Raw genomic sequence first — 27,588 nt, 5'->3', positions numbered from 1 at the left:
AACCTAATCTCAGAGTCACCCAATGCACTGACATATCAGTAACATTGTCTCATATCAATGCATTGATAATGTTAGCAATATGTCTATTTAATAGGATCCTTTAAAAAAAAGTGTGATTTTTGTGTTGGTGTGTTGGTGTATATTTCTCAATAGTTTCACTCATTTTCGGGTTCACTGGGCTGTTGAGAGAACTATGCAGATAAATTGTTGGAGACCCTATAAATTTTAATATTATAACTATTAAAATTTATAGGGTCTCCAACAACTTATCTGCATAGATCTCTCAACAGCCCAGTGAACCTGAAAATCAGTGAAACTATTGAGGAATATACGCCAGCAAATCTACACCATTCTCTCAATATAGTACACTGTATTTCTAAACGCTACATTTCTCAATACTTCAAAGCTTTACACACATCCTCCTTCCAGTATACTATCAGGCAGAGTTCCTCTTTTTAATTGTATTTCCTTCTACTTCTTCACCTTCTATCTGCCTTGCAGATCAGGCTTCAAACTTCCCTTTTAAAGAAGTTAAATACACATGAATTTTCTGTGCCATTTAATTCCTCATCTGCTTTCTCTGCTGGACTTCAAAGCTGGACTTCAAAATCCAGGTATCCATAATCTTATTTATATTTGACTACGCTGTTAAGCCTTTCCAGGTTTTAACAACTAGATTGGTAGATGTAAAGATACTTTATCTCTTTCTGAAAATGCACACTTCACAACTATTCAAATTTATAGGGTCTCCAGCAATGTATCTGCATATATCTCTCAATGGCCCAGTGAAGCTGAAAAACACTGATACTATTGAGAAATCTATGGCAGCAAATCTACACCATTCTTTTAATATAGTACATGGTATTTCTAAACTATACATTTCTCAATACTTTATAACTTTCTGAAAACAAACAAAACACGAAACACGAAAGGTAGATGGCTAATTTCGTAGGTCTTGACTTTTCTTGATTAATCTCGTGTCAGTAATCCTGTAACGGGAAGAAAAAAACCCAACAACCCCTATCCCTTCTTTATTGGTAGGACATATAAGTTAGTAAAATGAAGTATTTTTATTCTAAAATAGTTCTAAAACATTACATAGGATTTATTTGTTTTTGTTGTGAACCAGTTCTTTTTGTATGTGCTCAGAGACTTTGTTCCTTTTGCATGCATCAAAGGTCTGGGGAAATTAAGAGGCCTTTGCCTGGTGCCAGAATAGCAACAAAGCAGGTGCCAGGTGACCTTCTATGGAGAGGGCCCCCATAAAAAAAGATGCCCCCAAAAGTGCGTGAACAGAGAGTGGCAGTTTCAGAGCAAATGCCTAGTGCGGAGGCATCCTTGCTTTCGGCAGTATGGTTGTGTTGTGGTTTTCCGTAATATATTCCTGCTCCATTCTATCCATTCTATCACCCACCCGCAACAGCCCCTCTCTTTTAGCCAGACAAGCTGGCACCGGGGTCAGGGCATTTCTTCATCTTTTCCCTTCTTGTAACAGATCTTCAGGGACCAGTGCTACATTCACACAGTTGTGACGGCCCTTTTGTGCTAGCATAGCTTCCCGCTCTGTGCCAAGCAAAGCAAGGTCTCTGACCCCTCGTGTACTTTCCTGCCTTGCCGAGATGGCCCCGCCTCCCACTGAGTGGAGGGACAAGTGGCCCTTGCCCTCCATGCATGCACACACGCAGTAGCCTGCGAAGGAGCAGTTCTTACGTGTAAGACTTGCAGACAATGCACAGACTCTCTAGCAACCCCCTTTCTCCTTCTGACTGAGCTGCAAGAGACAGACGAGAGGCCGGACTGCACTGGGGAGAAGGGAGGTGAGTTCGTAACCATTTAAAAGAGAGTTGCTTAGGAAGGGCTGAAAAGGTGGCACAAGAATGAAAGTTAGGAACCATATTTTTTTATCCAGTTTTTCAAAACTGCTTGGAGATGCAGAGGTTAAGCCCTGCTGCCCAGTACAAATGAGAATCCATACCTAGTGGATTTACAACAGGGCTATATCCCTCTGAAAGGATTCAACCCACCTCGAACTTATGTCTGTTATCTGCAGACAGGATACCACAGTGGTACAGATGAGCCTTCCCGGCTTGTGGGAGAGATCGAAGTGGGCTGTGGAGCCCACTGTATCAGCATTGGGGGCTACACACCAAGGAAAAACAGAAGTCCAAGGCCAGAGTCCGGGGTAGGGAGTGATCACAGTATGTTTGCTGAAGGAATCCAAGGTTTGTGAACAGAGCCATCCTCTTTGAGCTGTTGAGCAGAGCAGAGATTTATTTTGGCAGGCTGGAGCTGAATCAGGGGCAGATGGGGAGCCCCATTCTCCAGATCAGTAGCTTAGTGGAAAGCCTGTAGCTCAACAGTAGAGCACCTGTTTCGCATGCAGAAGGTCACAGGTTTGCTCCCCAGCTTCTCCAGGTAGGGTGGAACAACTCCTGCCTGAAATCCTGGAGAGTTGCTACCAGTTGGTGTTGACAATACTGGGCTCGATGGACCCATGATCTGACTCAGTAGAAGGCAGCTTCCTCTTTGGGAAAAGTAGGGATGGCAGAGAATTCCGCCACGGATTCCAGTGAGGCCAGATTCTTTAGAATCTGTGGTGGAATGGCCTTCTGCTCCCCCCCATGCCCCCATGGAATCCTCCCGGGACGAAACTTACCTGGGGCGGATGTGGCGGATTTGGCGGCGGTGGCGGCTCCGGTGGCGGCGGCTCCAGTGGCTGGTCTCCTGGCCAGCCACGGCTGGGCTGCTGCGGCTGCCATTGGCATCCTTGCAGCTGTGATAGGCTGCGTAAGTATTTACATAGCCTGTCATGGCTAACCCCTGCCCCAAAACCCTGCGTACGCAAATGGCTACGGCAGCCGCCATTTGCATTCCCTATTTTTCACCGCTGTAGCCTACGTAACTATTTACGTAGGCTATTACGGCAAAAAAAAGGGGAACGCAAATAGCGTAGTGGGTGCTATTTGTGTTCCTTTTCCCCCCGCCGTAATAGCCTACGTAAATATTTATGTAGGCTAGAACGGCGAAAAATAGGGAACGCAAATGGCGGCCGCTGTAGCCGCCGCCATTTGCGTACGCTGGGTTTTTGTTTTGTTTTTTTGGCTTGGTGTGATAGGCTACGTAAATACTTACATAGCCTATCACAGCAGCTTGGCTGGATGCAAATGGCGGCCGCTACGGCGGCCACCATTTCGTCCACAGCAGCCTGTCCACGGCCGGAACTCCGGCTGAGGACGGCCCTGGCCGGCTGCACTGCAGAGCCGCTGCGAAGCATAGCCAGCCAGGCAGGATTTCGGGGGGGGGGGGGAGGACCAGATTGCATCCCCCCCCATCGAGGATTTTGGGGGAAGGGATGGAGCGTCTCCCCCCACCGCGAATCACATCCGCAAACAGGTAAGTCACTTTCATACATCCCTAGGGAAAAGCAACCAAGAGCCAAACTAGACATAATAAGAAATGTGTGAGTACATTTAATGTGTGATTTTTAAACTTCCAAAATAACAACTGTTTGGTGAGTGAGGTTTAGGACCACAGTGCGCAGAGACGTGGGTCCCATGTACAACATGTTACAGGAGTGAATCCTAGATCATCATGTCTAAACTATGTCTGTCCACAGGACCTCAGCTGCTGCATCAGGCAAAGCTGATGAAACAGGGTAGTTGTCTTGTTGGGAAAAATCTCTGTTGATTCAGGACAGTTGTCTTATCAGGCAGCCATTTCTTTTCCCTACTATGACCCTGTCAGGAATTTCCAGCATTTGTGGACTCTGTTGTGTTTTCCAGCAGCTTCTAGGGATGTACGAAAATCATTTACCTGTTCACGGATTATATTTATGGTGGGAGGAGAGGCGTTCTGTCCCTCCCCCCGGAATCCTGGACGGGGGGGAGGCGCTCTGTTCCTCCCCCCTGGAATCCTTCTTGGCCGGCTGTGCTCCGGAGCAGCCAGCCAGGCCCAGCCAGGCCAGAGCCGTCCGCAGCCAGATTTCCGGCTGCAGAGGGCTCTGGGGAAAAAAAACGCGTATGCAAATGGTGGTGGCTACAGCTGCCGCCATTTGCGTTCCTTATTTTTGACGTCTTAATCTATGTGAATATTTACGTAGACGAAGACAGCGAAAATAAGGGGAACGCAAATAGCATAGTGGATGCTATTTGCGTCCCCCTTATTTTTGCCATCTTAGTCTACGTTATTATTTACGTAGACTAAGACGGCCCAAAATAAGGAACGCAAATTTGTGTACGCCTTTTTTTTTTTAACCCAGTCGTTTTAGGCTACGTAAAAACTTACGTAGCCTATCACGTGTGTGTAAAAAAACAAAAACAAAACTGCAAATGGCGGCAGTGGCAGCCGGTCGGAAGACCAGCCGCCACCGGCGCCGCCGGAGCTGCCGCCGCCCGGAAGGTCCGCCCCAGGTAAGTCTCATCCTGGGGGGATCCGCGGGGGTGGCGGGGGGGGGTGGCAGGCCATTCCGCCACAGATTTCGGGGGGCCAAATGCACTGGCCTTCAGCCTCCCCGAGATCCATGATGGAATTTTCTGCCATCCCTAGCTGCTTCAAGTACCTATTACTTATAGGGGTAAAAAAGTGAGAGGAAGAACATTTGGTTTTTAAAACGCAGCTCTCGGGCAGTTGTAGCTATGCCTCCCCCCGCTCAGACTTTTGTGTGAATTAAGAAGACAAGAATGGGCCACAGGTTTTCCACCCCTGTGTGGAAGGACTAAGAAATATTTTGTTATGCACACACATGGGGGTGGGTGGGGTGGGAATAGAGGGGCTGTTAGGTGAGGAGCGATTAAGAGATAACAAAATACATTCTGAACATAGAGATAAAAGATATGCAAAGAATTCTCTTGGCATTAACTAGATGCAGACAAAAGTCTCAATGGACAGTGGTGGGTCTGTTCAGACAGAGCCCACATTTGCAGGCTTCTCTGATTACCATTTGAACTTGTGCCATAAATCTCAAACCAACCAAAAGTTTGATATGCCTTCCATTCTGAAGTCTTGCTGTGAGTTCAGAGCAGGCATCACTAAAGTAAACACATGGTGTCTTATGTATGTATGTATGTATGTATGTATGTATTACATTTCTATCCCGCCTTTTTTCCTCCTTAAGGAATCCAAGGCGGCGTACATAGTCCTCCTCCCCCATTTTATCCTCACAACAGCAACCCTGTGAGGTGGGTTGTGCTGAGAGTCTGTAACTGGCCCAAAGTCACCCAGTGAGCTTCCATGGCTGAGTGGGGACTAGAACCTGGATCTCCCAACTCCCAGTCCAACACTCTAGCCATTACACCGCACTATAACATCTTCTGTAACAACTTGTGTTTCTTTCAGCCACAGCTCCTATAACTGCTCTCCTTCCTTCAGTCATGTCTCCCCTCCTGCTCCTCCTCTGCCTATTGGCTTCAAGATCTGCCTCTGAAGACGGCACTGTGGTGGTCACCAGCAGTGGCCCAGTTACAGGCAAGCATCTCCCAGCTGGCCCTGGCTCTGTGACTGCCTATCTGGGCATCCCCTATGCTGAGCCCCCTGTGGGGAAACTGCGTTTCCAGAAGCCCCTTCCACATCAGCCATGGAGCCATGTCTTGGAGGCCACTGCCTACGGCAACTCTTGCCTCCAGGTAAATAATTCTAGCTTCCCTGATACAGCCATCTTAGCTACCAACACCCCACTTTCAGAGGACTGCCTCTTTCTCAACATTTGGGTGCCCCATCCACAGCCCTCGAGGCCACTTCCTGTCCTCATTTGGATCCATAGTGGGGGGCTTATCCTGGGCTCAGCCTCCCTGGATGTCTACAATGGAGCGTTGTTAGCTGCTACCGAGAATGTCATCGTGGCCTCCATGAATTACCGCTTGGGGCTTCTGGGTTTTCTGTACCTTCCACCAGATGCTCCAGGAAATGTTGGCTTGTGGGATCAATGGCTGGCTGTGAAGTGGGTGAGAGAGAACGCAGCTGTCTTTGGTGGTGATCCAGCTCTGTTGAGCCTCTTCGGCGGTAGTGCTGGAGGAGCTTCGGTGGGCTTCCATCTGCTGTCACCAGCAAGTCAACCCCTCTTTGCCCATGCTGTGCTTCAGAGTGGGGCTCCCAATGCTCACTGGGCTTGGAAGAATCCTGAAGATGCCAAGTCGAACTCCATAGATATAGGCACCCAGTTGGGATGTACTCAACAAAACCAGAGTGCCTTGGTGAGCTGCCTACAGGGGTGCAATATTGGGCAGAAGGAGTTGTCCATTCTGAATGGTTTCTCCTCAGTGACCACAGATGGGGAGTTCATCCCTGATGAACCTCGGAAGCTTCTGGAGACTGGAGCTGCTCAGGCTAAACGAATTCTCACTGGTGTCACCCTGGATGAAGGGTCCATCTTTGTGTTAGAATCATTTCCTAAAACCAAATCGAATGATGGGATACTAACTTTGGAAGAGATTGTTCAACGGTTAGCACCGCTTAATGAAGATGTTGTCAAGGCTATACTACTGAAGTACAGCAAAATTGCCCATGGGCCAAAATTGTACCGTTCAGTCTTGGCTCAATATTTTGGAGATATCTCATTTGTTTGTCCATTGACTGAATTTGCTTCCAAGATGGCAGAAGCTGGGAGTCCTGTGTATGTTTATTCCTTCAAGCTCCACACATCTTGCTCTGAGTTGCCTGAGTGGTTAGGGACACCCCATGGAGCAGAGCTGCCGTACTTGTTTGGAACCCTGGACACCGTTTTGGGAACAAACCAATCAGAGGCTGATGTTGCACTGAGCCGCAGAGTGATGGGATACTGGGCAGAGTTTGCCAGAAGTGGGTAAGGCATTAGCTGTTCTTCTCATATGCCCCTAAGCTGTTGGCCACTCGCTTTCAAGTGGTCTCCTTCCAGTTTTATCTCCTGAATGGTAATTGGTGCCTTGAGCTTCCATGGTTTGCATTTTATTGAAGATCGATTTGAGTTTATCGTAGGTGAGTAAGTTTTGTATTTTGTTCTTGTGCCTGCTTTACTTTCCTTCTTGTCTTTTATTGTACTTTTGTAATAATCCCTCTTTCTTAATTAAGAGGTTTGTTAGTGATTTCACACCAACTCAAGAGAGGGGGTTGTCTTTTTCTCTCCCCACATGGCTGAGCTTATCTGGGTTAGGGATGGCAGAGAATTTCTCCCCGAATCTTTGGGGGGCCGAGCGCCAACACATTCGGCCCCCCGAAATCGGCGGTGAAATTCTCCGCCCCCTGCCCCCCCCCGGGATGGGACTTACCTTTGGCGAATGTCCCTCCCGGCGGCGGGTCCCGGCGGCGGTTCGTCGGCCTTTCGTCGGAGGCGGGGGCGGCAGCCAGTCTTCCGACCGGCTGCCGCCGCTGCCATTACAAAGTGTAAAAAAACCACAAACCCCCGTGATAGGCTACGTAACGATTAACGTAGCCTATCATGGCTAGATTTCCAAAGTCAGCCATGATAGGCTACGTAAATCGTTACGTAGCCTATCACGGGTGACTTTGGAAAAAAAAGCGTGTACGCAAATGGCGGCTTTTTTTTTTTCCCCAAAGTCACCCATGATAGGCTACGTAACGATTTACGTAGCCTATCACAGCTGACTTTGGAAATCTAGCCGTGATAGGCTACATTAATTGTTACGTAGCCTATCATGGGATGTTTTTTTGTTTGTTTGTTTTTTACACTTTGTTTCGCGGCCGGGGAGACGGGGCACTTCTCCCCAGCCTGAATTTTGGCCAGGCGAGGCAGGAAGCCTCCGCCCCCTCACCTGAACTTCAGGGGGAGAAGCAAAGCACCTCCCCCCCACCGCGAAGCACCCCTGCGAAAAGGTAAGTGACTTTCGTACATCCCTAATCTCATTCGAGTGCAGATCTTGAGTGTCTGTACCTTGTGTTGGGTACCCGGGACAGATTAGGGATTCTGTTGGTGTACCGCCCATCCCGCTGCCCATTGGACTCCCTGCCTGAGCTGACGGAGGTGGTCTCGGACTTGGTGTTGAGGACCCCCAGGATGATGGTCCTGGGGGATCTCAACTTCCATGCCGAGGCCGCTGTATCCGGGGCGGCTCAGGACTTCATGGCCGCCGTGACAACCATGGGGCTGTCCCAACATGTCATCGGCCCAACGCATATAAAAGGACACACGCTTGATCTGGTTTTCTCGACTGGGCAGGAGGATGGTGATCTGAAAGTAGAGGAATTAACATCTGTCCCTTTGTCATGGTCAGATCACTTCCTGCTGAGGTTTAGACTTCTGGCGGCCTTTCCCCTCTGCAAGGGTGGGGGACCTATTAAAATGGTCCGCCCCCGGAGATTAATGGATTCCGATGGATTCCAGAGGGCTCTGGGGGATTTTCCTGCTGGTATGGCTGGTGCTCCTGTCGAAGCCCAGGTCGCTCTGTGGAATGCAGAGATGACTCGGGCGGTTGACACGATCGCACCCAAGCGCCCTCTCCCTCTGAGCAGAGCCCGGCCAGCTCCTTGGTATACACCTGAGCTGAGGGCAATGAAGCAAGAGGGGAGACGGCTAGAACGCAGGTGGAGGAAAACTTGTGCTGAGTCTGACCGAACACAGGTAAGAGCCCACTATCGAGCCTACTCTGTGGCGGTGAGGGTGGCAAAGAGGCAGTTCTTTTCCACCAGCATTGCATCTTCTCAGTGTCGTCCGGCGGAGCTTTTCTGAGTGGTTCGCGGCCTGTTACATTCTGGGCCAGGGAGAGAGACAGTGGAACCCTCGGTAGCACGCTGTGACGAGTTTGCGCGGCACTTTGAGGATAAAGTCGCTCAGATTCGTCATGAATTGGACACCACCATTAATGCAGTTCCATTGGTAGAGGCGTTCAGAGCACCGTCTGGTCCAGTTTTATTGGATGAGTTTCAGTTACTGAGGCCTGAGGATGCGGACAAGGTGCTTGGCCAAGTCCGATCGACCACTTGTGTGCTTGACCCTTGCCCTTCATGGCTTATTAAATCAAACAAGGAGGGGTTGTCCGGCTGGGTCCAGGAGGTTGTAAATTCCTCCTTGAGAGAGGGAGTGGTGCCTGCTGCTTTAAAAGAGGCAGTAATTAGACCACTCCTGAAAAAGCCTAACCTGGACCCAGAGGATGTTAACAATTATAGGCCAGTGGCCAACATCCCCTTCCTGGGCAAGGTGCTTGAGCGGGTGGTTGTAGGACAGCTCCAGGCACTCTTGAATGAAACGGATTATCTAGATCCATTTCAATCGGGCTTCAGGCCTGGTTTTGGAACGGAAACTGCCTTGGTCGCCCTGTGGGATGACCTCTGCCGGGAGAGGGACATTGGGAGTGCGACCCTGTTGATTCTCCTGGACCTCTCAGCGGCTTTCGATACCATCGACCATGGTATCCTTCTGGATAGGTTGTCTGGGTTGGGAGTTGGAGGCACTGCACTACAGTGGTTCCGCTCCTACTTGGATGGCCGATTCCAGAAGGTGGTGCTGGGGGATTATTGCTCTGTGCCATGGCAATTCTGCCATGGGGTTCCATAGGGCTCTATTCTATCCCCCATGCTGTTTAACATCTACATGAAACCGCTGGGGGAGGTTATCCGGAGGTGTGGGCTGAGGTGCCATCAATATGCGGATGACACCCAGCTCTACCTCTCTTTCTCATCAAATCCAGGTGAGGCAGTGGCTATTCTGAACCAGTGCCTGGGCACGGTAATGGACTGGATGAGGGCTAATAAACTGAAGCTCAATCCAGACAAGACGGAGGTACTGTTAGTGGGTGGTTCGTCTGCCCGGCTAGGTGATATTCAACCTGTTCTGGAGGGGGTTGCACTCCCCCTAAAGGATCAGGTTCGTAGTTTGGGGGTGCTCTTGGATCCAGAACTGTCACTTGAGGCACAGGTGAACTCAGTGACACGGAGCACTTTTTATCAGCTTAGGCTGGTATACCAACTACGCCCTTATCTGGACAGAGATAGCCTAGCTACAGTTATCCATGCTCTGATAACTTCTCGTCTGGATTACTGCAATGCATTATACGTGGGGCTGCCTTTGAAAATGGTCCGGAAACTTCAGCTGGTCCAAAATAGGGCAGCAAGATTGTTAACAGGGACTGGCCTGCGAGCTCATATTACGCCAGTACTTTTCCAGCTGCACTGGCTGCCAGTCCATTTCTGGGCCCGATTCAAAGTGCTGGTGTTAACATTCAAAGCCCTTAACGGCTTGGGGCCAGGTTACCTGAAGAATCGCCTCCTCCCATATGTGCCTGCCCGGACCTTAAGATCATCATCAGCAGCCCTTCTCCGTGAGCCCCTGCCAAAGGAAGTGAGGCGGGTGGCTACTAGGAGGAGGGCTTTTTCTGTTGTGGCACCCCGGCTCTGGAATGAGCTCCCTAGTGAGGTTCGCCTGGCGCCTACATTGTACTCCTTTCGGCGCCAGGTGAAGACCTTTTTATTTTCCCAGGCATTTTAGCTTTCTAAATTTTTATCTTTGCTGTTTTAAATCTGTATTTTAAACTCCTGTACTGCTGCTAGGTTTTATTGTGGTTGTATTGTTATATTGTGGTTTTAATGTTCTATATATTTTAAATTGTTTTATTGTGTGTTGTTTGGTTTTAGTTTTTGTGAACCGCCCAGAGAGCTTCGGCTATTGGGCGGTATAGAAATGAAATGAATGAATAAATAAATAAATAATCTGGGTGATGTGCTAGAATGAGGTAAGGAGGGAGAGGAGGCCAGGGGTTGGTTAGAGGAGATGGGTGGGAGACCTCTGTATTGGCCTCTCTTCCACAGGGAAAAAACAAGAAAACATACTCAATCATAAGCAAACATAATTCAATACATGTACATCTAAATGTTTCCACTGATAAATTGTTGAGACACCCCCAAAACAAAGACACTTCCTCTTTGAAATTGATCTGGTGGGAACCTGACCCTGGCTGTAGGAACTTGACACTGAGTGTGGTGTCAATAATTCTACTTCATGTGCAGTGTGACTCACCTAATAGTAGACTCTCTGGCTGTAATATGACCAAGGAGAGTTGTGGCCCCCACTGCACAGAGTGGGGGCCACCACAGAGAAGGTCCTCTCCCTCGTCCTCACCAGCCTAGCTGTCCTAGCTGATGAGACAGAGAGAAGACCATCCGAGGCTGATCTTGTTAAGAAGCCTGTCTGGTGTTGCTGGAGGCGCTCCTTGTGACAGGCTGGGCTGGAACCGTATAGGGTTTTAAATAGGGATGTCAGAGAATTCCGCGATGGATCTCGGTGAGACCAAATGCCCCCCCAACCCATGAAAGGCGCGCGGGACGAAGTCCCTGCCACCCCCAACCCACAAAAGGTGCGCGAAACGGAGCACCTACCTGCTCCTGTCCGTGCTGCTTTGCGAATGGCGGCCGTCCGGTGGCCGCCATTCGCTTCCTCTTCATAGCCATAATAAGCTACATAAATACTTACGTAGCCTATCACGGCTAACGCAGGGATGCCATTTGCATCCCTGCGGAGGCTGTGATAGGCTATGTAAGCATTTACGTAGCCTATCACGGCGGGGGGGGGGAAACCCAGCATACGCAAATGGCGGCGGATACCTCCATTTGCGTATGCTGGGTTTTTTCCCCCCTGCTGTGATAGGCTACGTAAATACTTACATAGCCTATCACAGCAGGGAGAAAAAACCCCAGTGTATGCAAATGGCAGTGGCTACCGCCATTTGCATACGGTGGGTTTTTTCCCCCCCTGCCGTTATAGGGTACGTAAATATAGGGATGTCAGAGAATTTCGCCATGACTCTCGGGGAGGCTGAATGCCAGTGCATTCGGCCCCCCGAAATCGGTGGCAAAACGGTCTGGCCCCCCCACCTCCCCCGGGATGGGACTTACCTTGGGCGAATCTCCCTGGTGGCTGCGGCTCCGGTGGCGGTTCGGTGGCGGTTCGGTGGCGGCGGCCGGTCTTCTGACCGGCTGCCACCACCATTTCCAAGTTAAAAAAAAAAAAAACAGAAACGTGATAGGCTACGTAAAGATTTACGTAGCCTATCACAGCTAGATTTTTAAAAAATACCATGATAGGCTACGTAAATGTTTACGTAGCCTATCACGGCTAAGTTAAAAAAAAAAACCGCGTGTACGCATTTGCGTTCCTTATTTTGGCACATCTAGTCTACGTAAACATTTACGTAGACTATGGCGAAAATAAGGGGAACGCAAATAGTGTAGCATCTACGCTATTTGCGTTCCCCTTATTTTCGCCGTAGTCTATGTAAATGTTTACGTAGACTAGACGTGCCAAAATAAGGAACGCAAATGGCGGCGCCCATGGGTGCCGCCATTTGCATACACGCAGTTTGTTTTTTTTAACTCAGCCATGATAGGCTACGTAAACATTTACGTAGCCTATCACGGCTGACTGCAGGGACGCAAACGGCGGTGGCTACGGCCGCCGCTATTTGCAGACCCAGCCGGCCAGGAATCGCGGCGGGAGGGACGGGGCGCCTCCCCCCCGGCCAGAATTTCGAGGGGGAGGGACGGGATGCCTCCCCCGGCCAGAATTTTGGGGGGAGGGATGGAACGCCTCCCCCCCCACACAAATCAAATTTCGTAAAAGGTAAGTGACTTTCTTACATCCCTACGTAAATGCTAACGTAGCCTATCACGCCTAATGCAGGGATGCAATTGGCGGCGGCTACGACAGTCGCCATTTGCGTCCCTGCAGGACTGCCCAGCGGCTGGATGTCTGGCTGCGGGCCAGGCAGAATTCCGGGGGGGAGGACTGGATCGCTTACCCCCCTATCGAGGATTCCGGGGGGAGGGACGGAGCGCATCCCCCCTCAGCGGAAACAGAATGGAACGGAAGGTAAGTGTTCTGTCCATCCCTAGATATGGTCAAAACCAACATCTTGAATTTGTCCCGGAAAATAACTGGTAACCAGTGCGACTCACCTAATAGTAGTCTCTCTGGCTGTAATACGACCACGAAGTTTTCATTTCATCCACAGGAATCCCACTGGTTCCAAACTGAAGGAGGGAGAATGGCCACTCTATAGTCCTTCTGAGCAGAAATTCTTCCACATCAGTGCAGAGGCAACCCAGCTCAAACAGCTATCACCTGCCCCACAGTGCGATTTCTTGGCAACACTATTCAATGCAACGCACACAAGTGAGTTAAGTAGGGATGTACAGAACCACTTACCTGGGGTCTGGGGGGGGGGTGTCTGCAGGCAGGTGGAGGCGATCCGGTCCCCCCCCCAGAATCCTCCCCGGCTGGGTTCTCCGTGGGGAGTCCGCAGAGCCACCGGCCAACTCCAGCCACTGCCAGACTTCCGGCCATGGCCGGTCCGAGGACGGAAATGGCGTCCGGTGTAGGGGACGCCATTTGCGTCCCTGACCTTGGCCGTGATTGGCTACGTAAATATTTATGTAGCCTATCATGGCCAACGGCAGGGATGCAAATCATGTCTGCTACGCCGGACACCATTTTGTTCCACAGCCCGGCAGCGGATGGCTGTGGAACGAAGACGGCGACCTGGACCAGCTGCCACCAGGTAGGTTCCTCCTCAGGGGGATTTTGGGGGGTGGCGGGGGGGTATTCTGTTCCGCCACGGACTCCGGGGGGGGTGGATTCCAAAGAATCCGGCCTCACTGGAGTCCGTGGCGGATTTCTCCGCCATCTCTAGAGTTAAGGGTCTTTGAGTTAGACAGCATGTACAGATTTTTGCAGCCAATGGGATCTTGATCAGAACCTGCACCTCCCACAGAGTCATTAGATCAGAAATAGAAATAGAAATGAGGAAGGATGTCATCAATGTGAAGCATCTGCTCTGTGAATGTAGAGCAGCTTTCCTTCATGGGGTGCCCTCCAGATGTTTGGGACTACAAGACCCAGGATTCCTGATTATTATCCAGTTTGACAGGGGCAGATAGGAGTTGAAGGGCAAACACCAGGTGGGAGCGGGCTGACCTAGGGTTTTCTTGATTGTTAATGGTTTGTGTGCTCAGGATTTTAGGTGTCCATGTGCTTGCTTTAAAACAGGGGTGCGAAACCTCTTTCAATCCAAGGGCAGAATTCCATTTCGGAGAAGCTCCCAGGAGCTGCATTCCAGTGGTGGGTGGGACCAATGGTGAAAGGGGGTGGGCCAAAAATACCATCATATCTTAGCCTAAAGCTTTCCCTGCCAGTACCTAAGCCTGAGGAGAGACATTTCACCTTTGAGAATGGGGAAAAAACTGCTCAAATCCTGGGAAACCATTGAACAATTGGTGGCTGAAGGAAACTGGGTGGAGTCTGGGGAAAGGGGTGTAGCTTTCTGGGGAACTGATGGGAGCTGCATTGGAACCCCCAAAGGGTCATATTTGCCCCATGTTTTTAGACCTCTGCTTTTAAAGAAGGAATATCTGGAAACTCAGGTGTAACAAATTGTTGGTGAATGTAAAGCTTAACCTTGGATACCTGAGGTCCATTTCACAGATTACAGGGCAGCCAACTTAGGTTTACACAAAGTGTAGAGTCAACAGGTGGCCACAGCTAATCCTGTCTCCTTGATGAGAGCACTTGTGTGACATGTGTTTGCAAACAGCTCTTGGTCACATTAACATAACTCATGTTCATAGAATCATAGAATCATAGAATAGTAGGGTTGGAAGGGGCCTACAAGGCCATCGAGTCCAACCCCCTGCTCAATGCAGGAATCCAAGTCAGAGCATCCCTGACAAATGGCTGTCCAGCCTCGTCTTAAAGGCCTCCAGTGTGGGAGAGCCCACCACCTCCCCAGGTAATTGGTTCCATTGCCGTATTGCTCTGACACTCAGGAAGTTTTTCCTGATGTTCAGCCGGAATCTGGCTTCCTGTAACTTGAGCCCATTATTCCGTGTCCTGCACTCTGGGATGATCAAGAAGAGATCCTGGCCTTCTTCTCTGTGACAACCTTTCAAGTACTTGAAGAGTGCTATCATATCTCCCCTCAGTCTTCTCTTCTCAAGGCTAAACATGCCCAGTTCTTTCAGTCTCTCTTCATAGGGCTTTGTTTCCAGTCCCCTGATCATCTTTGTTGCCCTCCTTTGAACCCTCTCCAGCTTGTCTGCATCCTTCTTAAAGTGTGGTGCCCAGAACTGGACACAGTACTCCAGATGAGGCCTAACCAGTGCTGAGTAGAGGGGAACTAGTACTTCCCGGGATTTGGAAGCGATGCTTCTATGAATGCAGCCCAAAATAGCATTTGCCTTTTTTGCAGCCACATCACATTGTTGGCTCATATTCAGCTTGTGATCGACGACAATTCCAAGATCCTTCTCGCTCGTAGTGTGGTTGAGCCACGTATCCCCCATCTTGTAACTGTGCATTTGGTTTCTTTTTCCTAGGTGCAGAACTTGGCATTTGTCCCTATTAAATGCCATTCTGTTGTTTTCTGCCCAGCACTCCAGTCTATCCAGATCACTTTGAATTTTGTTTCTGTCTTCCAAAGTATTAGCTATCCCTCCCAATTTTGTGTCATCTGCAAATTTGATCAGCATTCCCTGCACCTCCTCCTCCAAGTCATTCATAAAAATGTTGAAGAGCACTGGGCCCAGGACTGAGCCCTGCGGTACCCCACTCGTTACCTCTCCCCAGCTTGAGAAGGTCCCATTGATAAGCACTCTTTGAGTCCGATTCTGTAGCCAACTGTGGATCCACCGGATCGTTGTTTCATCTAGCCCACTTCGAGCTAGTTTGCTCATCAGGATATCATGGGGCACTTTGTCGAAAGCTTTGCTGAAGTCGAGGTATATGATGTCTACAGCATTCCCACGGTCTACAAGGGAGGTGACTTGATCAAAAAATGAGATCAGATTTGTCTGGCAGGACTTGTTTTTGACAAATCCATGTTGGCTTCGAGTAATCACGGCATTGTTGTCAAGGTGCTTCCAGATGGATTGCTTTATGATCTGCTCCAGAATTTTCCCAGGGATTGATGTCAGACTGACTGGTCTGTAGTTCCCAGTTTCCTCCTTTTTACCCTTTTTGAAGATAGGGACAACGTTAGCCCTCCTCCAGTCATCTGGCACTTCCCCGGTCCTCCATGATTTCTCAAAGAGAATAGACAGCGGTTCTGAGAGTTCTTCTGCCAGTTCCTTTATTACTCTAGGATGCAGTTCATCTGGCCCTGGAGATTTGAACTCATTCAAAGTAATGAGGTGTTCCTTGACCATATGCCTGTCGATCTCAAGCTGCAATCCTGCCCCTTCAGCCTGTACTTCGCCTTTGCCAGGGGGGTCATAGACCCTCTTTTGGGAGAAGACTGAGCCAAAGTAGGAATTGAGCACCTCTGCCTTTTCTTTGTCATCTGTTATCATTTTGCCATCCTTATTTAATAGCTGAACCACCATTTCTTTCCTCTGCCTTTTACTATGCACGTAGCTGAAGAAAGCCTTTTTGTTGTTTTTAGCATCCCTCGCTAACCTCAGCTCGTTCTCCGCTTTAGCCTTCCTGACGCCATCCCTGCAATTCTGTGCTACCTGCCTGTACTCTTCCTTTGTTACTTGGCCTTCTTTCCACTTCCTATATGTGTCCTTTTTTGTTTTCAGGTCATCCCTAAGCTTTTTGTGAAGCCACATTGGCTTCTTCTGTTGTCTTCCACCTTTTCTTCTTGTTGGAATTGTTTGTGATTGTGCCTTGAGAATTTCCTTTTTTAAAAGTTCCCACCCATCTTGGACTCCTTTTCTCGCTAGCATTGTTTGCCATGGGACCTTACTGATCATTGTTCTGAGTTTATTAAAATCAGCTTTCCTAAAATCCAGGGTACGCGTTTGAGTACACTCGGCTTTTGCTTCCCTTAGAACCAAGAACTCAAGTACAACATGGTCGCTTTCCCCCAGAGTTCCTGTAACTGCTACTTTATCCACTAAGTCATCTCTGTTGGTTAGGATCAAGTCAAGGATAGCCGATCCTCTAGTTCCTTCCTCTACTTTCTGTAGGAGGAAGTTATCCGCCACACAAGTCAAGAATTTCCTGGAGGGGCCATGTTTTGCAGAATTTGTCTCCCAACAAATATCGGGGAAATTGAAGTCCCCCATTACTACTACATCATGCTTCCTTAAAACATTGGCTATTTGCTTTTCAAAAGTTTCATCCTTGGCTTCTCCTTGATTGGGTGGCCGGTAGTAGACTCCGACCACCAGGTTCCTTTTATTCTTTGCTCCATTTATTTCAACCCAGATGCTCTCGATGGGGCTACCAAGCTCCTCCTCCTGTATTTCTGTGCAGAGATATGTATTTTTCACATACAGTGCAACCCCACCTCCCTTTCTGTTCCTCCTGTTCTTTTTGAACAAGTTATATCCTTCAACTGCTGTATTCCAGTCATGAGAGTCATCCCACCAAGTCTCAGTTATACCTATCAAGTCATAATTTCCCTCCTGTATTAAGAGTTCAAGTTCGTTCTGTTTGTTTCCCATACTCTGGGCATTAGTATATAGACATCGAAGACCATGTGCTTCATAGTCTGGCTTTCTTCCTACATGTGTCTGAAGACTATTATTGGGCGCTATCAGCGCTGTTCTCTCCATTGCAGTGCATGCGCCTACGTCCATTGTTACCCCCAACATTACATCTCCCTTCCCCGTAGGATTCAGTTTAAAGCCCTCCTGATGAAGTTCTTCATGCTGTGGCCAAACACATTCTTCCCAGCCTTTGTGAGGTGCAACCCATCCCTAGCCAACAGCCCATCTTCCAGGAAGTATAGCCCGTGGTCCCAGAATCCAAATCTCTCTCGTCGGCACCACCTTCGTAGCCAGTCATTCACCCGGAGTATTTTTCGTTCCCTTTCTATCCCTCTTCTAACTACTGGAAGGATGGATGAGAAAACTATCTGGGCCCCAAAGTTCTTGAGTTTCCTTCCCAAAGCTTCAAAGTCTGACGTGATCTCTTCGTAGCTCCGCTTGGCGGTATCATTTGTTCCCACATGGATGAGAAGAAAGGGATACCTGTCAGTGGGCTTTATGAGTGCAGGCAACCTTTCAGTCACGTCTCTAATCTGTCCTCCCGGGAGACAACATACCTGGCGAGTCCACGGGTCTTCGCGACATACTTGGGTCTCGATCCCACGCAGCAAGGAGTCTCCCACTACTACCACTCTTCTCTTCTTCTTCTTGTAGGCCTGGGTTTCATCGCCTCTGTTTGACTGACCTTTAGCCTCTTGCTCACTCTCATGCAGGTTCCCCTGTGATTCGTCCTCTGCAGGCTGTCCTCCAGTCTCATCTGCAAGTACCTGGAATCGGTTCCACAGCTCCACCGCTTCCACTGGTGCAGAGTGGAATCTTCAGTCATACAATTTAACCATCTTAGGTGTGCATCTAAAAAAATGGCCCCATCTCTCAGACTTTGAGGTCCTACAAATCCCTCTAACATAGGATTTTGACTCCTTATGTACTTCATTCATTTATTCATTTATTATATTTCCATACTGCCCCATGGCCAAAGCTCTCTGGGCAGTTCACAAAAATGTAGTTGTACTCAAAGCTGAACCAGACATTATGCTGGATGATCTGTGATGGGTCTCCCAACTCTTTTCTTATTTAAACACAGCAGAGGGGCCTGCCAATTTGTTCACTGTGTGTGTGTGTGTATGTGTGGTGTTTACCCCTTCTACCTGTAGTCATGAACAATATTGCCCCCCCTTTTTACCCCACACAGAGGACAAATACAATTACCTATAGTATTTCCCCTGCGGTGCAACCAGCGTCAAGGATGGGGTGTGTTAGATAGCTATCAGAAAACAATTGGAGTAAATAAGGAATAATGGTCCCTGCTGCAAGGAGATTAGGAGTCCTCCAGGGAAGAGTTTCAATTAAAAACAAAAGTTAGGAGACCAAAGTTAGGAGATCTGCTACATGAATTGTTGTTTGGCCCTTTCTTGATCAGTTCTTTCTCCTTCCTTTTTTCTTTTGCAGAGGAATCCCAAGAAGATGCTGTTCCACCTGTTTTGGAGGAAGATGTGAAGAAGAAGAAGAGAAGAACTTAAAAAAGTGGCATACAAAAGATCTTGCTTCAACTGTCGTGCAAATGGAAGTCATAACTGATAAGGTCCAAAAATCATGCCTGGAAACAGTTTAGATAGGCCCACACATTGAGCGGGTTCGGACTACACGTCATGCCTTGTTGTGGGTTCTTTAACCCATGAGAAGTTGCAGGGTCTGTGGGGGCCAAGTTGCACATGCAGCCCTCACTTCGTGGTTGTCGTGTTGTGAGAACTTGGCAACCATGGGTTATCTGAGGGTTAAACAACCCTCGCATAATCCTAAAACAGACCATTGGTTACAGATTCAAAATGGCGACTGCCGTATGGGTGGCATATTCAAAATGGGAGCCACACATGCCCTGCATGCACTGCAGCCTCACCATGAGTTAAATAACCCATGGTGCACTGTCGTATCACGTGAACAGCCCCATTGTGAGATGTGTCACCACGTGCAAACTAGGATTGTACAGATTTTGTAAAATCTTTTCTGTCTGCATTTTCCAGGTTGTCAGATGTCTTTTGGATTTTTTCCAGCATCCTGAATTAGCACAAATTCACACTTCTGCAAAAGCACACTTGCAAAAATGGACAACCCCACCCCCAAATGCGCCCAAATGCACATTTTCATGCTTTAGCATATGGAGGAAATGCGGATTCCTATTTGGTGTGTTTTATTTTATGTATCTTTTGATGACTAAATTTGTGTGAAGTTCCAGAAATGAAAGAAACAAAAAAACAAAACCAGTCCGCAAGTCTGTAGAATCTGTGCAACTTGGGAAAAGCCTCTCTGCTGCAGAATCCACGGGCCGGATTCATAGGAACTCACTGGATTCTGTTGCAGATTTCTCCTACATCCATGGTGCAAACACAATGCAGCTATTTGCCATGTGAGATGATCCTGAATGAAGGAACAAATCATAAGTTGGGGTATCATTAGGACTAAGGAAAACAGAAGGGAATTATGCATGAATATACACCTATTCTATTAGAGGGCAGCTGGACCACAGTTTTAGAACTGCATCCCGTTTGCTGCATCACATTCATAGGATTCTAATGCTCTCCTTAATAACAACAAGAACAAAAATAACAGCATCCATGTATTCAGCAATCATTCATGATCACAGCCTCTTTTCAGTCCCTTTTCTTTCTCTTTTTCTATCTTGCACCCGTAACAAAAGCATAGTATAAAAAGTCAACTGCAGTCTTCTTGTAGTTTACAAAAGGGGTGAGCAGACTTCAGGCTGCGGGACCCATTTTGGTTGGAACTGGGACGTCTGCCAACTGGACCTTGCAGTTCTTCAGATAATAGCATGCTTTCCAGCCCAGGAGTTGTTCCTGAGGAAACACGTTTAATAGGAACTGGGGTGAAATTAGTAAAAGCTAGAATTAGGGGGACTCGTCACCATTCCCAGCTTCCTAGCAATGCCACCGTCTCCACCCCCACATACCAAAAGAACAACCTTCTTGGCTGAGAAACTGACTTTTTGGCTGAGCACCAAGTTTTCACTCTGCGTCCCAGTAGCATGTCTAGCCTGACTCTGTGTACCCGAAAGAGCGCCTGTGATTTGATGGCTGGTATCTTGCAGGGTACAGATTCCTTCTTGACAACTTGACCCCAGGACGTTCCCAGTGGTTTTGAGAAAATTGTTTTCTCCCAGCTTAAGTCACCTCTGAATTGCAAAGGAGAAAAATCACGTGATATGCTTTGCATTCTCTTTTTGCCAGAGCTATGCTGAACAAAGTTAAAGTCCTTCTGGAGACTAAGGAGATAAGGTGTTTTCCTATGCGGGAAAGCTGATCATACACCCAAGGGTGCAGTGATGGTGGTGGGGGGCTCACCGGGACAAAACCCTGGGGCTTTTTTTTGGAGCTGTGTCTCAGCCGGGTCCCTCCCACTCCCAGCCTACCGCTGTGGCCCTGGGGCAGGTGGCTGGAAGAGCCTGAGATGCTGTTGAGAGCGGAGCAGGTGCGCTGCTGCTGTTACAGCAGCTACTCTCCCCAAAGCTCCAGGCACAGGGCAGGAAGAACAGTGAATTCCCCCCTCCCCTGTCCTGAGAGGCCGCCTGGGCAAGGCAGCCTCGCCTGGCAAAGGGTTAATTTACCCTCTCTTGCTGCCCACCTTCTCTCGCTCCAAGAGGGAGAGATGGAGGAGTTGCTGCCACGCCTGCACCCGAGACTGTGAGAAGGGCAGGAGCACGTGGCAGAGAGAAGAAGGAGGAAGTCTACATGAGTGAAGAATAAATGAAATTTTAAAAATTAAATTAAAAGGCTAAGAAATACCTGGGAATAAACCCCATTGAAATCTATATGTTTACTTCCAAGAACACGTACATGGATATTGGGAGCCCCGATGCAGCGGCCGCCTTGCCTGCCTCCGTACAGCTCTGGGCAGGGGCCGCAGAACTTCTCTCATGCAGGCTTTCCCAACTTTGTGCCCTCCAGATGTGTTGAACTGCAAATCCTATCATCCCCCCTCCCAGCCAGCATAGTGAATATGCTGCCTGGAGCCAATGGGAGTTGTCACAGGTTGGGGAAGGCTGCAGCCTGCTGCATTTCTTCTTGGCTGTTCCTGCAGAGGGTGAGGACCTCAAGTGCACACTACCAGCAATTATAATGGTCTTTAAATAAATGTGTTAAGTAAAACAGTTTTTCTCTTGTTCTCCCTCTCCACACACACACACACACACACACACACTCATTTCCTCCATATATGTGTTTTGCATTTACTTGAGAGTAAGTCCCCATACTTAGGAGAAAGCCCCATGGCCATGAGGCTTTATTCTATCCATATGATAGGGTCACTATTTTATCTGAGGTAGAAAAAACACACATCATCACTGTTGTCCATATCTGATGTATTATTTATTTAATTAATTGATTGGATGTATAGTCTACTTCATCCCAAAGGCTCAGGGCTGGTAACAATATGCTCATCAATCTACTTTATCTTTCCCTGTTGCTGGTCACCAAAAGACAGTTTGAATAAAACATGTCTTCAGCTGCTTCCAGAAGATGTACAGACTTTGGTGTTTACAATATATGTAATCATAAGCAAAAAGGTCAGGTCTCTGCCCCTAGAAGCTTACAGTCTAAATTGAAATTTAATTTGTAATCTAAAGTTACATAGCTGTTGGAAACTTAATTTTGATTATACAAGCTATCATCATCAAGCTCTCCTTTTTCCTCACACCATATAGATATAATGTGCCTTTAGGAAGTAAGGGTGTGGGGATGTGAATGGCCTAGACCTTTGTCCTCCTCTTGAAAATATGCTGCCATTGTTTTGTACCTTTTATTAAAAAACATACATAAAGTTGATTTACATGAGGTTTGTTGGGGGGGGGGACGAGTTACTGCATCACCCTTAAAACTCCTCATGCTTAAACTTGTTCTTGGCAGTTCTCCAAACTATAGGCCAGTACCAGCAGCCAGAGCCAGCTGGAGCACTATCCTATCCTGCTCCCACAATTCCAGGGCAGGAACGGAGAACAGGGCCACAGCAATACACCTGCTCCCTCAGTAAGTGTGTTTAGGATTGGTGCCTTTTTGTGCTTTACAATGGGGGTGGCGGTGGTGGAGAAATGTTATGGAAAAGTTTCTTTCACATCTTGATGAACATGAAAAAGAGGGAGGCAGATGGGTGGTGCAAATGAGAAGCAAGATGATGTCTTGTTCAGGTATTGAATTATTAATATTCATTGTAAAAATTGGTTTGTGCCAGTTTTTAGGATTTATCACACAGTCCTATGCATGTTTACTCAGAAGTCAATCCCACCATGTTCAATTGCCAATTGGGCTTTCTCCCAGGTAAGCATGCCTAGCACTGCAGCCTTAGCTGCCTTCCCAAGATCTCTGTAAATTTAATTCAAAATAAACACAAGTTGGGTTGCACTGTTAATTCTTGAAGATTAATTTTTACAGTAAGTGGAATTGCCAGATGCAACCTGCTCTGTCAGCTACAATTCCTGGCACAAGGTTGGCATGTGCCTGGCCAAACAAACCCTGGTGGAGGGGAGGGAAAAAAAAATCAGTTGTGGAGAGGGGAGAAAGAAGGTGTGTGTGTGTGTTTCAATCCAGCTGGCTGTGTGGATGTTTCTGTTGGAGTGGGAGGGGGGAGATATAATGAAGGAGCCTAGGGAAGGCTAGTGGGTAGTTCTGGGGTGCTAAGGGAATGTGCAAGGGGACTGCTTAAATGAGAAGGGATCTGTCCATGAGGGCTGAGTGGAGAGGGTGAAGCTTCCATAGAGTATCATTTTTTGAAAACCTAACATGTTTGTGTGTGAATGAGTGAGTGAGTGGGTGAAAAAGATTTTAACATAGGGATGTCAGAGAATTCCATGACGGATCTTGCACTGGCATTTGGCCCCCCCGAAATCCATCGCGGAGTGAAGCCCCTGCCCCCCCAACCCACAAAAGGTATGCGAAACGGAGCACTTACCTGCTCCCGTCTGCGCTGCTTTGCGAATGGCGGCTGTCCTGCAGCCACCATTCGCTTCCTCCTCGTCTCAGCTGTGATAGGCTACGTAAATACTTACATAGCCTATCACGGCTAACGCAGGGACGCTATTTGCATCCCTGCAGAGGCCGTGATAGGCTACGTAAGTATTTATGTAGCCTATCACGGCAGGGGGGAAAAAACCCCAGCGTACGCAAATGGCGGCGGCTACCGCCATTTGCTTATGCTGGGGTTTTCCCCCCTGCCATGATAGGCTACGTAAATATTTACGTAGCCTATCACGGCTCAATACAGGGACGCAAATGGCAGCGGCTACAACAGCCGCCATTTGCGTCCCTGCAGGGCTGCCCAGCGGCCGGATGTCTGGCTGCGGGCAGCTGGAGCTGGCCGGTGGCTCTGCAGCTTGGCCGCGGAGCGAAGCCGGCCAGGCAGGATTCCGGGGGGAGGGACGGAACACCTCCCCCGTCGTTGAGGATTCAGGGGGAAGGGACGGAGCACCCCCCCCACCGCGTTTGCCCCTGTGCAGAGCCAGGTAAGGGATTTGTACATCCCTACTAACACCCCTGTATTTTTCTCAGACATCAATTAAAATACCGCTGCCTTACTCTCAGCTGCACTGTTTTTGGATCCCAGTTGAAGGTTGTATATCTTACAAGGTTGTACAATCTTAGAAGGGGCGTGGCTGTGAGGGGGCGTGGTTGTGACTGTCATGAAGGGGCCCTGCACTGCTGAATTTGCCACTACACTTCTGCATACACCTGTAACAGTACCCACAGAGTAGTATATTTGTCTTCATTCTTGGTGAAGAAAAGAAAGAAGAGGGATTTATAAAATCATTCATAATCAATGTGATGATTCCTGACCTCAAAATGAGACCTGGCACCGATCTACACTTATGGATTTTTTTCACTTCCAATGAGGTTTCTCCACCCGTCTTTCACACTATGCAGTACCCGCCTTGAATTGGAACCGGAATTTCCCACTTCCGTGCTCTCGCTTTCAATACCCTGATATCCCGGTATTTCCCCTTAATGTGCTCTGATTTTCTGCCTTTGCTACCATATCCAGTCGTAGTCCCCTCCCCTGCCTGTCCATATGCGGCAGTGTTTATATTTCCCTCCTGTCCAATCACAGCTCTCGACAGCCCCATGTCGTCTTCTGGCTATTGATCACATAGCTTCCTCAGCACTCAATGTTTCCTTGGCAACAAGTAAGGGGTTGGATGTGCGTGTGCTTGTCTGATCTCAGAAGCTAAGCGGAGTCGGCCCCGGTCAGTAGTTGGATGGGCGACCACCTGAGAATCAGGCTTCCTGCATTGAGCAGGGGGTTGTACTATCCCTTCAAATGAGACTAAGTTTTACCCCCTTCTATCCCCCGGTTCAGCTGTTTTTTTTTTAATTAAGGAGTTATCTTCGAAGAATCGTACCTTCTCTGTAATTTTTTTTTTCTAATTCAGGCATGATCTTCGAAGATTCGAATTTCATGCCTGAATTAGAAAAAAGAAATTGCGGAGAAGGCACGATTCTTCGAAGATAACACCTTAATTTAAAAAAAAAAAAAAGCTGAAGGGGGTAAAACTTGCTTGTTGCTGAGAAAAGGTTGAGTGCTGAGGAAGCTATGCGATCAGTAGCCAGAAGATGACATGGGGCTGTCGAGAGCTGTGAGCGTGGTGGGCGTGGAATCAGCAGAAACAGGAAGAGTTTCTGATCCTCCAATGAGAGCCTCCATCTTTAAGAGCAGGAAAACAGAACAGCGTTTGAGTGTGAACCGAGCTCGCGCATCCAATGAAACACTGCAATGGGGAAAATGGGTGAGTGTGGATAATCATGTTTTAATGCGAGAGCGTTTAACCCAATAGGACACCGAATTCATTGCGATGATGGGCACAATGTAGATCAGCCCCTGGAGCCTTTCTACACGAGGCTTTTATTGTGCGCTTGTGATTCCTTGATCTCGGTAGTTTGCGGGCCCTTTACATGATGTCATCCTCCTCCAGGGCCTCAAGGTTCCAGAAGGTTTGAATCTTGTTCATATCAGCTGGACAATCATGTTTGAGTTCTAGGATTTGGTGGATACTTGAATAGGAAATTGCATTGGGCTTATTTATCAGTTCCAGAGTCATCTCCCACTGAAAGGCATTCTAGTTCATTCCTTGAGAAGTTCTGCAAGATGGGTCTTAAATAACTTTTTAAAAGGAAGACAGACCAGGGGGACATCAGGGGAGCTGGACTGTATCAAAGCAAATGGTGCTGCAAAGGAAAAAAGGACAAGGAGAATTAGCTTGGTGAGGAGATGGTTTGATTAAAGGTTTGATATAGGGAGAATAGAGAATGAAGGAAGGTAAGCTGAGGCAAAGTTGAGAAGAACAATGGTAGACGAGGAAGCCATCATTGGAGTATCTTGGAAAATGGATGTTCCTCCTGCTGCATATTTGAACAGTCTTGTGGGCTGAGTGGATTAGATTTATGAAACCCAGGACTTTCACAACTCCCCAGCTTCTTCTGCGTGATCTAATGAGGTCCCAAGAAAGGGTAGGGATGTACAAAAGTCACTTACCTGAACTCGAAAGTTGATTCGCGGTGGGGGGGAGGCGCTCTGTTCCTCCCCCCGAAATTCTGGCCGGGGGGGAGGCACCCCGTCCCTCCCCCCCGAAATTCTGGCCAGGGGGGAGGTGCCCCGTCCCTTCTCCCTGAAATTCTGGCCTGGGGGGAGGCGCCCCGTCCCTCCCGCCGTGAATCCTGTCCTGCCGGGACGCAAATGGCGGAAGCCGTAGCCGCTGCCATTTGCGTCCCTGCAGTCAGCTGTGATAGGCTACGTAAATGTTTACGTAGCCTATCACAGCTGAGTGGAAAACAAAAACCAAAACCGCACGTACGCAAATGGCGGCGCCCATGGGCGCCGCCATTTGTGTTCCTTATTTTGGCACGTGTAGTCTACGTAAACATTTAGGTAGACTACGGCGAAAATAAGGGGAACGCTATTTGCGTTCCCTTTCTTTTCGCTGTAGTCTACGTAAATGTTTATGTAGACTAAATGGCGCTGCCATTTGTGTACGCACGAGTTTTTTTTTCCCCCACTCAGCCGTGATAGGCTACGTAAACATTTATGTAGACTATCATGGTGTTTTTTAAAAATCTAGCCGTGATAGGCTACGTAAATCTTTATGTAGCCTATCACGATTTTTTTTTTTTAAACTTGGAAAGGTGGCGGCGGCAGCCGGTCGGAAGACTGGCCACCGCCGCACTGCCGCCGCACTGCCGCCGCACCGCCGCCACTGACAGGGACATTCGCACAAGGTAAGTCCCGTCCCGGGGGGGGGGGCAGACTGTTTCTCCACCAATTTCAGGGGGCCGAATGCACTGGCATTCGGCCTCCCCGAGATTCGTGGAGAAATTCTCTGACATCCCTAAGAAAGGGACAGTTAAGCCCACGCCTATCTTCTGGAGGTCTTCCATTCACAAGGTTTGTTTGTAATATATGAATTGATTCAACCAATTTTAGAGTTTGGATGGCACAAATTGGATTGCACCCTATGCCAACCAGTTAATACTAGAGCTGTGCACCGCCCCGTTACAAAGTCCAAATAATGAGGCAAAGTGGGCTATTTCAGAGCAAAAGCCTTATGATACGAGGTGGTTCAGAGCAGTACTTAGGTACCCCGGGGCGAAGCACCCCCCCCAATGAAGCGCCTCCTCTGCCTTGTACATTCAGAGCTCTACTGAATGCCTCAGCAGTCCAGATAGGCTGTCTCCAAAATGTATCAACTTCTCAGCAGTCACATGGAGGGGCATGAGGAGGAGGAGGACGGAGGGGAAGGCGAGCAGATGCGGGAAGGCTGGGGGAGGCGGGAAGGCAAGTGCAGGAGGAGGAGGGAGTGTGCTATGGTGAATTCGAACCCTCAGCCAGAACCGACGCTAGCAGTCTCCATTCAGAGAGAGCGTTGGAGGAAGGGGGTTTATACTTCAGCGAAAGGCTACTTTGGTCATTGCACTAGCTGTGTCTTTGGGAGAGAGGGCTGGTGTGCGTAGATGATCGTTTGTGTGTGTGTGTGTGTGTGTGTGCGCACACACATGCATTCCTAGGAGTTGTTCCTTCAATTTATTCAATTTTGATCACCATTAGGCTTTCCTCAGAATTTAAATTAAAAGGAAACAGCTTGGGTGTCCTGGGAGTGTTCCCTCGCTCTCAATCGTCTGTCCCCTTTGGGAC

General features: G+C 48.5%; 2 protein-coding genes across 4 annotated transcripts in view; both read left to right on the top strand.

Moving 5' to 3' along the window:
• The first annotated feature begins 209 nt into the window (after positions 1–209).
• Positions 210–22,819, top strand: LOC146355257 (cholinesterase-like). 3 transcript variants are annotated; one of them, XM_084840792.1, is made up of 4 exons: positions 210–614; positions 5,335–6,796; positions 12,930–13,090; positions 18,856–22,220. In XM_084840792.1, exons 1-4 carry the CDS (start codon positions 542–544, stop codon positions 18,924–18,926), a joined length of 1,767 nt encoding a protein of 588 aa, XP_084696918.1. In that variant the 5' UTR covers positions 210–541; the 3' UTR covers positions 18,927–22,220. The 3 variants fall into 3 exon arrangements, with proteins under 3 accessions (XP_084696918.1, XP_084696919.1, XP_084696921.1); XM_084840793.1 differs by lacking the exon at positions 210–614 and adding an exon at positions 1,649–1,817 and having other exon boundaries at positions 18,856–22,819; XM_084840795.1 differs by lacking the exon at positions 210–614 and adding an exon at positions 2,256–2,415.
• LOC146355256 (cholinesterase-like) overlaps positions 22,368–27,588 on the top strand; it is a 20,598-nt gene continuing 15,377 nt past the window's right edge. Inside the window, exon 1 of the mRNA XM_084840796.1 lies at positions 22,368–22,442. The gene's annotated coding sequence lies outside the window, so the exon portion shown is untranslated. The remainder of the gene's footprint in view (positions 22,443–27,588) is intronic.

Source organism: Heloderma suspectum, chromosome 2 (assembly GCF_057233095.1).
Source record: "Heloderma suspectum isolate Gila_16-S chromosome 2, 16-S_ref, whole genome shotgun sequence".
NCBI lineage: Eukaryota > Metazoa > Chordata > Lepidosauria > Squamata > Helodermatidae > Heloderma > Heloderma suspectum.
The sequence above is the reverse complement of the archived record's forward strand: the minus strand, read 5'-3'. Positions and strand labels throughout refer to the sequence as shown.

What these genes read in the sequence shown, in the direction of transcription:
- LOC146355257 (XM_084840792.1), top strand. Translation starts at nt 542, where the DNA reads ATGAATTTTCTGTGCCATTTAATTCCTCATCTGCTTTCTCTGCTGGAC. An exon ending in AGCTGGACTTCAAAATCCAG is followed by an intron (nt 615 to 5,334) that starts GTATCCATAATC and finishes TGTTTCTTTCAG; the next exon opens with CCACAGCTCCTATAACTGCT. An exon ending in GCAGAGTTTGCCAGAAGTGG is followed by an intron (nt 6,797 to 12,929) that starts GTAAGGCATTAG and finishes TTTCATCCACAG; the next exon opens with GAATCCCACTGGTTCCAAAC.